This window comes from Pygoscelis adeliae, unplaced genomic scaffold, assembly GCF_000699105.1.
Source record: "Pygoscelis adeliae isolate BGI_AS28 unplaced genomic scaffold, ASM69910v1 Scaffold71, whole genome shotgun sequence".
Taxonomy (NCBI): domain Eukaryota; kingdom Metazoa; phylum Chordata; class Aves; order Sphenisciformes; family Spheniscidae; genus Pygoscelis; species Pygoscelis adeliae.
This window is the reverse complement of record NW_008824356.1, coordinates 12164685-12175086: the sequence shown is the minus strand read 5'-3', so window position 1 is coordinate 12175086 and position 10402 is coordinate 12164685. Positions and strand designations below refer to the sequence as shown.

The 10402-nt window shown below is 44.6% G+C and overlaps 1 protein-coding gene across 5 annotated transcripts in view; it reads left to right on the top strand.

Annotated features, from left to right (window-relative positions):
• The first annotated feature begins 336 nt into the window (after nucleotides 1–336).
• FOXN3 (forkhead box N3) overlaps nucleotides 337–10402 on the top strand; it is a 140461-nt gene continuing 130395 nt past the window's right edge. Inside the window, exons 1-2 of one of the 5 annotated variants that reach the window (XM_009319434.1) lie at nucleotides 337–386; nucleotides 1860–2416. In XM_009319434.1, coding sequence (XP_009317709.1) covers nucleotides 1874–2416 — 543 coding nt within the window. In that variant the 5' untranslated portion in view covers nucleotides 337–386; nucleotides 1860–1873. The remainder of the gene's footprint in view (nucleotides 387–1859; nucleotides 2417–10402) is intronic. The other 4 variants (XM_009319435.1, XM_009319437.1, XM_009319436.1 and 1 more) reach the window with 4 other exon arrangements.

The following is a 10402-nucleotide window of genomic DNA, read 5'->3' as shown; positions in this document are numbered from 1 at the left end:
GGCCGGCCAGAGAGGGCTCCGCGGGGCCCGCGGCCGCCCGGTCACCCCCGGCATCCGTGAGGACCGCTGCCTGGAGAGGGGGGAAAAAAGAAAGAAAGAAAAAGAGCTGGTATGATACGGCCCTTTGGGAGGATACTGGCAAATAAGCAAATTAAACAGAAAGAGAGCAGCGTGTTGTCATAGCAACAGCGCAATTAAATTACTTTACTGTCAGCCATCATATAATTTTCCTGTTTAGAAGCTCATGGGACGTAACTTCCATTTGGAGTCAAAGTTGAGTGTGCAGCGTAGGTAGGCGATGCCGGTGCCCCTGGATGCCGGCGGTACTCGTGTTTACCTTCTGCCTGTGCTGGATGCTGTTTTGAAAGCTAGGAAGTGGGACCTAAGTAAGTTTGGCCTCCAGGTGTTTATATCTGCCTCGGTGTTTTTTCCTCTTCCAGATACTTGTGTGAAACCACGCGTGTTCGCTGAGCTTGTTGCGTGGTGGTGTGTATTAATGGGCTTCTGTGCATAAAAGTTCTGTATGTTTCTTTTTTAGTGAAGGCTGCTGGAGTGTAAAGTGTTTATAGAAAGACCCAAGGAACTTTTCTTTTTCATTTTTGCCCTTTTGTAACAGCTAAAATAAAGTCCATCATTTCTCTTTCGCAGAATGGCTATCTTGCTCTTTTTTTCCTGTAGATAGGTGGTTCATTCTCTTGTTACCTGTAGTATTTTTGCTCTTCGTTTACAGTATCGAGTGTGTGACTGCATGACTTCAGGGAACTGCTGCGGATACATTTCAGATACAGGGAATCATTTTGCTCGTTCAGCATTTGTGCAGGAAGTTTAGTCGTTTTTAAAGCCATTATTAACTCTTTCCAATTTTTATTTCACTGCTGTTCACATCTTCAGACCTAAATCCTGGGAGTTTTACTGTATGGAGAAGCTAAGGGAGCCTGTCTCCTGCTTCTGAAGTAGAATTTTTGGGCTCCTGTCTGCTTCTCTTGAGGTGGGTAGGCGCCCAGCTTCTGAAGGGCTCAGGTCCTCCTGAATATTACTGCTCGCAGGTATCCCCCCAGGGCCTGCTGGTGTGGTACCCTCGGCAGCTCGTCCCACCTCTCCCGGGCCACTCTTGAGCATCACAGCAGTCCTTCTGACTCTGTTTTCTACCATGTTTGAAATACAGTTTGGCTTATGTTAAAATCTTCTCTGTTTACATACATTTTTAAAGTGCTCTATTTCTCTGGTGCTTGTTTCCCCCGTGTCTTGGCCCTGGTCCCAAAACTACCGTGTGTTGCTTTTCTTGCTCCCTTCTCCCACCCTTGCTGGTTTTGAAGTTCTGCTGTCATTTCTGAGTTTTGTTGCAACTGTGACTGTAGTCAGATTGGATGCTTGTCTGCCTCAGCCTTTAGCCAGAGTGACTTTAATCATGGTGCTGTTGCACTGTCCTCAAAAGTGAAACAGCTGAACTTAATCTGAAGCAACTGGCCTTAAGCCCCTCTATTTTTTTAAATTTTTTCAGTTCACATGCTTATTAAAGTGATACAATCGGAGTATTCAATGATTTGGTACACATATTCATCACTAAAGGGACATGTCTTTAGGATTTCCTGTGTGGGGCTTCACGCGCGTGCAGAACTGAGGTGTATTGGGATTATCGTCTTATTCCATTGACTGAAATTTCTTCCCTTGTCCTGACTTTAGATTATTTTACTCAACAGTTGTGAATGAGTGTTTATGTGAGTCTGTCATTTTTAATACAAATGGCAAAAGGCTGAGTGACCAGTTAGGGAAAAGCTGTCAAAATGTTATGCGTTATCTTTTTATGAGGTAACTTTTCTCTCTTTCTTTCTCCCCTTCCTTTGGATTTGCTCTCCCAGGAGTTGCTGTCTAAATGGGTCCAGTCATGCCTCCCAGTAAGAAGCCAGAGGGCTCAGGAATTAGCGTTCCCAGCGGATTGAGCCAACGTTACCAAGATAGCGATTTATCAAAGGCACTTCACGATGACGAGGACCTAGATTTCTCTTTGCCTGCCATCAGATTAGATAAAGGGGCCATGGAAGATGAAGAACTAACTAATTTGAACTGGTTACACGAGAGCAAGAACTTGCTGAAAAGCTTTGGGGACTCGGTGTTAAGGAGCGTTAGCCCCGTTCAGGACATTGGTGATGACACGCCGCCGTCTCCTGCCCACTCTGACATGCCCTACGATGCCAAGCAGAACCCCAACTGCAAACCTCCTTATTCCTTTAGCTGCCTCATATTTATGGCCATTGAGGACTCGCCAACCAAAAGACTGCCCGTAAAGGATATATACAACTGGATCTTGGAACATTTTCCGTATTTTGCAAACGCACCCACTGGATGGAAAAATTCTGTGCGACATAATCTGTCCTTGAATAAGTGTTTTAAGAAAGTGGACAAAGACAGAAGTCAGGTAAGTTTGGAACTATGGAAACCTATCTGGCTCTGAAAATATTCACTTGCTAATCCCAGAACGTGTCCGTAACAGTGAAATGCAGAATATGCAACACTGTCCCTGGTAACGTAGTTCATTAAATTCAGAGCGCCAACATTTCTTTAGCATGGCTCATTCTGATTTTATTAAATTCATTGTCTAGACATCTGTAAGAAAGTACTCGGTGTGTGTGTGTTTTTTCTTTTCCCCCCAGCTGGTGTCTTCATGCATAGTGGTTAAATATTGTTTTTAGTTATCATGCTGTGGTAATGGTTTCCAGCTATACTAGATGAATGTAATCATGTTATAAATAGGCTGCTTGCTGTTCTTGGCTTATACAAATGTGTAGTGAAAGGGTACGCCTTATGTAAGAGTCCATCGCTTTCTCCCTGGTCTGTGTTGTAATCTGAAAAAACTTTTCTTTCTCTTAAACAAACAGAAGTAGTTCTGAATTTTGGTGATGAAGCTTCATTCCATTTCAAGCAGGTTTTGGAGAAACTCTTCAAAGAGAGGAGATAGGTCTGGCATCAAAGGTGGAAGTTACCATGCACCGGAACTTCAGTCGTTTTCTCCCTAGGCTTGTGTAGCTGCTGTGACTGGTGTGGTGGCAGAAGCCTGGGGAGCACATTTTTGCTTTCGGATCTCTCTTCTTGTCGGCTGGTTTCATTGCTGAATCCTCAGCGGTGTCTGCAGGAAGAGGCTGTGTGTGAGGGAATGGGGAAGTGAGCCGAGCGGTGGAGGCAGTCCTTTGCGTAGCCTTCTACCGCATCAGTCTGCCTGGTTTCTGGAGGGGACCGTCTCCAGAAGCAGTGGTCTGGATGAATCTTTGGCAAAGTACAAGTACACTGATAAAAGTATCAGCTTGTAGAATAATTTCACAGGCCTTCTCACAGGTTAGTGAAACAAATAGCAGGTAAAATCAGATCACGGACCATCTGTCTCTAAAACTGGCTGAAGATGAGAAAGTGGACGCTTTCTCCTGGCAGAAACAATAGATGCACTTAACTTCTGTATTTCAGTGAAGTAAATGCTGTGATTGTCTTGTAGCTGGTTACCCTGAAACTACACTTCTGTTGGTGGTGCTGTTCTCCCTATTTTGCGTGTGATTTAACTTTAAATGCTGTGGAATAGGAGCTCAAGTAACTCTAGAGGAAGAGTGATACATGACCCTAAACTATCAACTTTTCATTTTAGATTACCTAACTTTCTTTTCTCTGGAGCTTTCCTTTTTTTAAATGATTGACTCTGTAATTTTTTTTTTTAATTTTTTAAATGTCGTTCCCTAGAATCCACTGTCCACGTGTTGGTGATCACACACTGTATGTTGGTATTTTTATAAATTAGTTGCTGTGAACGATTGTGTATGAGATTAAATAACCTGTTCCTGAACTGGATCTTGTTTTGTGTAAACCAGAGTCTTAAATTCTTGTTTGGAAGTGAGACTATAATAACAAGTGCCACACCAGACTTCCATGATCCTGTCTCAGACCATAAGAAACCATCACACAATACATTTAAAAAAAACCCCAAAATATTGTACCTGGCAAGGCATGTGTTTAACATTGCCATTTGTGTTTTGTTCTGTCCCTCTTCCTCTGTTTACAGGTTGACTGTTTAGATTACAGCTTCCTTCCTATGAGGAACTTGTCTTCATGTCTATCTGTCAAATATCCAGCAGTCTGCTGAGCTTGTATGAACAATACCACGACGTGCTGCTTCTCCACAGGGAAGTGGCGGAGCACAATGCATGACTAGTCACCTATGTCTCCCATTCGTGATTAGAGCCGTGGTTACATAGCTAGACAACAAGGTGTGGTGGGAGGCCTTGCCTATATGAATAGCGAGGTGGGGTTTTATTCATTCCTGGAAAATCCCAGGTTATGAGAGAGAATTTCTTCCATCTCCTGGAGATGCTAATAACTGCAGGTAGCCAGCATTAAGGTGAATGAGATGAGAATCTCAAACATAAAATGCACCAAGGCAGGTTGTTTAAATCCCCTGCTGGGTTTTTCTCGTGTCCTGGCCAAGGGACGGGGCAGACACAGTCCTGAGCGCAGAATTGGTGCTTGCTCATAGTTGCTGAATCAGGTGCTTGATAGCTAATTGTGGACTTGGAAAGCAGTAAACTTCAGCTGCTGGCTTTGAAAATACCTTTGTGTGTGTGCACACGCACACTCGGGGTTGATTTGAGTACCTTGCAGCCAGCATCTCTGCTGTTCAGAAGGAAGGTGTCCATCTAAAGGGTTCTCTGGTTTTGGGCTGGGGCTTGGGACAGGGGAAGGGGGGGACTCTCCTCTGTAAGGAATTGTGTTATGCCACTTCTTCCCCTTTGCAGCCAGATTCTGCAAACTGCAGGTTTGGAGTCTGCCTGTCTTACTGTTTTTATGTGAGAGAAAAAGCATTTAGCAAATGGCATGTTGTAAAATGCTAACAAGATAGGCTCTGAAACATGTACAGTACAGGGGGAAGGAGTTAATCAGTGCTGGGAATTGCAGGCATTTGCTAGTTGATGTGTGTTGACACATTGTGAAAAGCTAGAAGCTTTTCCTCTCATAGTTGTGCTTTCCAGTGTTTGTTTGTGTAGCCTCTCAGTAATTGTTTTTCTAAAAAAAGTTCTGCTGAACACTTAATTCTTTTTTGAATTCCCTCTGCATGGTAGTTTTCTCAATCTTGGGCTCCACTAATTTATATTCATGGGGCTAAATATGTATTTAATAGTATGCAGCTTTTTCTGCCTGCAAATGAATGCTTGCATTTCTTGATGTGAGATCCTTGTAATGGGGGCGGGGGGAGCTTACAGGCTGCATCACTTGAGTTTTTGGCTTGCCCTGTCCTGGTGCTTTTAGGTCTGGTGTGGAATGCTGGGAAAAGACGTTTTTCTCCTCAGATTTGTTTATGCACTGCTGCTATTCCACTTCAGCTGCAGTGCCATCAGGCTTACCTGGCAAGCCGACAGAGTGACTATTCATGTAACTTTGCAATGAGGCTGATCTCCTGGATTGAGACAGAGAGCTGGGCTGAAGAAGGGAAAATGCTGAGCCCTTGATTGTACAAACCTCTTTGCATTGAGCTCAGCAGTTTAATAATAGTTGGCCAGAGTATGAAGTATCACATGTTGGGGAGTAGACGAGGAGTTCCCTGGCTTTGTTTATGCGGCCGGACCTGTGAATTCAGTCATTCAGATTAATCCTATTGTGAACGTACAGATCTAAATGTCCTCCAGTGTGTGTCCCATTTAGTACAGCCCGTTAGCCCATGACTTCCCTGACTTCCCTACCATCTGGTCCTTGGCTATAGAGAGGAATTTTTCTTGTATATGTGTCTCCATAGCAACGAGTTTGCAGTTGATATGGAAAGTAAGCAGTTGCCCTAGCAACGGAGTTACTGATGTGGCAGCTTCTCTGCTTGCAGGGAAAGGGCTAAGCTAGTTCAGACGCATTATGTAGGTTTGCTGTAATTATAGCTGCGCCCACTAGTGCTGCTCTAGCTAAGGGTCTGTTGAAAAATTTTATAAGCCCTATTTTTTTCCCCCTTGAAGATTTGTTTTATTCATGTAGGGCTTCCTGCTTTGAACAAAGGCTGTTAGGATTGTTTTTTCAGGGCATGCGATACGTCTGTGCCTTTTATGAATGCAAACTTTCTCAATCATTACTGTCAAATGGGTGGGTGAGGGGAAAGGATGTTTGACCTCATTGGCTTCTCTGCAATTTTTTTGTCTCAGTGAACAGCCTGTGGTTATAGAAGCTGGGGCTCTCGTCCCATGCTCCTTTCCACTATTCTGCTGTCTTTTCCCTGGTCTGTGCTTCTTCGGGCATCCATCCTATCAAGAGGGTTCCTCTTTGTGTCTGATCTGCGTTGTCTGAGATAGGGAGATGCACACATGCTCCTGGCTGTGTGCACACTGAAGAAATTCAAGTCTCTCAAAGGTTTGTTTGGCACTCGTGCTGAGGGATGTCTTAATAAAAATGTAATGAGGGTAAGGGATACGTTTATGGGGCTGGGAGAAGAAAATTCTCCTCGCTTGATGTGAAAGTTATTCTTAGAAGTACGTGGTCCATAACTGGGTCATGGAGATCCAGCCAGGCTCCTCCTCTGTCTGGAGCAGGCTCTGAGATCTGAGGACTCCCGAGTGGTCCTTGGGCTCTGCGAGAGCTGACGTCCAACTTGTCCTCATCTAATGCACTGCCTCTCGTAAGGGCTCTGCCAGGGCACCTGACGAGAGCCACGGGGGACCCTTTGGGTGCAGGAAACTTTTCAGGAGTCCTTCCTGCCAACGTCCTTCCTCTGATGTGATAATGTCTGGGCTTTTGACAGGTGAAACCCTGCAGAAGGATAAGCACTAGCTGGAGTGAGAGGAAAAGGAGCCTGCTTGTTTTTTGTTAGAATCTCCCAATTCAATCTGCATATACACAAAGGCAAGGGACCAGGGACCCTGTCCTCCCTCTTCTAACATTATTATTTGAGAAAATCTCCTGTGAAAGCTCAGTGGCACTCGGGGGATAGAAATTATCTCCTCCGTTTTTAATATTGTTATCACCTAGACTGACCCAAATAACACAAGCATCAGAATTTCACTGCGTTTATAATACCTGGTGGAGCTAAAGTGTAAAAAAAAAAAGGGGGGGGGGGGGGGGGGGGAAAAAAAAACAAACATTGGGGGGGGCAAAAAAAACTCCAAAAGAACTCCAAACAACAAAACAACCCCTCAGATTCATGTTAAAGACTTCAGATGATGCTGACTCCATTAATAAAATAATGCCCTAAATAAGCTGGTCCAATTGTTAATTTCCCGAATAGTTAAAAGGAGGTGTTGTGTTTTTAAGCTGGAATTTGTCTAGTTTAACTTGAAATCCATTTTCTTATACTCCAGTCTATCATGCTAAAAAGCTCTCTAGTACCAGAAATTTTCTCCTCAAATGGGTATTGAGAGAAATGAGTGTCATTTCATTCCAGAGCAATCATAGAAGTCTCTAGAACCATACTGTAACATGGGGTTTCCAGATATCAGATGATTTATGGAGAGCTTTTCTTGAACCCTTTCAGTTTTGGTTTTGAAGTGCAAACCCAAGAAATGATACAGAATATTTAAATAATAGATTTCCTAAAGCTGTGCATGGAAATAACATGCTTCCATTTCACTGGTTTCCAGCTGGTTGACTTTACATCAGAGCTTACTCTTTGCAGTGGAATCTGCCTGTATTAACTGGTTTAGAGCTGTACAAAGCATAATCAGTTCTTTTTCAAGTAACGATGAAGAGCCGGCAATATCCGGAGAGTGCTCTGAACCTTATATCTAAGGTATTTACATTATGTTGCTCTTGGTTAAGATAGCCCGTGGGCAGGTGCCCTGCTGAGTAACTGTGGTGTTAGTTGCACATTGACAGGCTATTGACCTAACAGAGGGGATTGGCTACTTAAGTTAAATAAACTGGAGTAACTGGCCATGGCTGTGCTCCTAACCCACAGCAAAGACAATATGAAGCATGTTAAGTAGCACTGAAAGAGTCCAGACAGGAAAGCAGGAGCAAGCCGCTGTTCATCCGTTGGGCTTGGGATGTGGTGCGGTTGATGAGGCCATTTTTCAGCTGTGGTCGCACCTCCCTTGCTCCTGGCTGTTTGCTCCAACACCTTCCTGGCACATGAACTTTTGCATTTCTGTGACAAACCACAGATCTGGTCAGGGATCTGATCCGGCTGGATTTTTATCTTTCCCTGTTTTTTTAATTCTTGAGTTGCTTTTCAGCTTATTTCGCCGATTTAGGTCACAGCACAATACAACAAACAGTTGTGCCAACACGACAGAGGGAGTAGAGATGACAGGGAGGCTGGGGAATACCTCCGGTTAGGATTGCTGAGGAGGCAAGCTGTTCCTGATGGAAGAAAGGCCTGATAGAGGCTGGCAGCTGCAGGGCGAGTTGGTGCACGACTGCTTGGTGGGGTAATGGACGTGGTCCCTACCACAAGGTAAAGGCTAGGGTGAAATGAGAAAAGACTTTTAAATACAATGAGAGGCTTTCTTCTCCTGGAGATGTTTCTTTTGGTTTTCCCCTAGGAGCAGGACTGTGCTATTTGTTGTTCAAGTGACCTGTGTTAGCAGCTCTTTGTGGTGTTTTACAGCTGCTCTAAAGTTATCAAGGTCTGGGCTGCCACCATTGGACATGGTTCCTGCCCAGCCTGGTGGCCTGTTGCCTTTGCTGGGGGATTGAACCAATGCGGGGCTGTATTGCCAGCCCCTCTCAAGTTCATACTGGCACGTATGTAACCATGCAATGAGCGGGCTGAAAACTATTTGTGTTTATTTTTGTTTGGGTTATTTTTCAGTGGGTGAATTTAGTTGGATTAATTTTCAGCTCCCTGCTTAGCTCATGGTCACTGTGGTCAGAGGAGGACCAGTGTCAGCACAGGCCGTGGGCTCAGCTCTGTTTAATCTGGCATGAAACCATGCCTACGGCTTTCAGCCAGATCAGAGCTGACCCGGTGACAGTAGAAGACAGGGAAGGGAAGGGGCGGGGGATGTTCTTGCCTTCAAGAGCATAGGCTGTGCTTAAATCACTGGGGCTGCTTGTATGTTCTGTCAGATACGTGCTTGGTGCTGGATTGGGCCCATATGACACAGATGAAATGGTCCTAAGAAAACTGTGTGAGGGGGTGTGTGCATGCATGCATGTATGTTTTTCTCAGCTTTGCAAGGTTTGTTTCTTTCTGTTGTCCAAAGGTTTTAATATTGGCAGTAGAGGTGGCTCTGAGTGGAGCTGTGCTATGGATCCTCTGAAAAGCTATTATGGGAGATGGAAAGATGTCTATAAAATCAATTCTCAGGCTTTTCTGTGCAGCTGTCTCTACATCCCCATCACCACCTAGGTTTCTTCCTAATTCTCGGAGAGCTAACAAACTGCTGTTGTCACTGCCAGCAAGTGAAGCATGGATCCTGGGGCTGCGATCTCGTTTAAGCACAGGAGGCCTTGCTGATGATGGGGCTGGAGTATGTATGTACACAGGAGCACTTTACGTATCTGTCAATGAATGCTGGCCCTTGGGGGATCACCGTGAAACTCCTGTGGCGGTAGGCAAGACATGCCCCTGAGCACCAGGCCCACGATGACGGCTGCGCTACCTCTGGTTGTGGCTGAACATCAGGGATGAACTGGGCTTGCTGGTCTGGCCAAGCATGCGCTCTTCTGTCTCACACTTCAGTTCTTCAAGAAAACATCAAAGAATCCATTTTAATTACAAAATATGTGTCCTTTAGACTTCTTCCTTCCTTTCCTAAAAGGGAAGTGAAGCGTTTTACGTTGGCTGAAAGGGCACAGTAAATTGTGCTGTGTGGCTTCTCTTCATGGGTGAAGACCTCATGAAAAAGCATTTAAAAGACTTGATTGTAATTGAGCAGTTGAAAATAATTGAGTAGTTGAAAATACTCTTCAGGCAGCCTGAGGTAGCCTTTGTGTTGCTGGAGAAGCTTCCTTTCCTTGCTCTGACTTCAGACAGTTGCTGCGTCCCACTCGCTGACCCAGGCAGCTGAAACCTTGGCTTATTCCTGTGGCAGCTCTGCGTTCCTGGTAAAGTCATTTGAACGACTGGCCCGGTGGGGTCTGAGAAGCAGTCTCCGGGCTGCTCATACCTGCTCCTTCTGCATTGTTTTCAGCTAATTGCTGTATCTTCATCATAAATCTAGTTAAAACAAATGAATGGTCCGGGGTAACACAAGCTGGAATCCTTATGAAAAAGGGACCCAGTGTGACTCTGTTTTTAATTTAGTTTGTTGGTATTTGTATGTTGGTCAGTGGTGGCTTAGCATATAGAAGTAATTGACTTGCATCATTTCAAGACTGGGCAGACCATTGCTAGATGAGGTCATGGTGCAAGCATGGTCTGTAGCTATAACAAAGCAATATGTTATGATGCAGTTAATTGTGTGAACACAGATTTGCTTAAAAAAAAACAAATCATGTGGCTGCCTCTGGT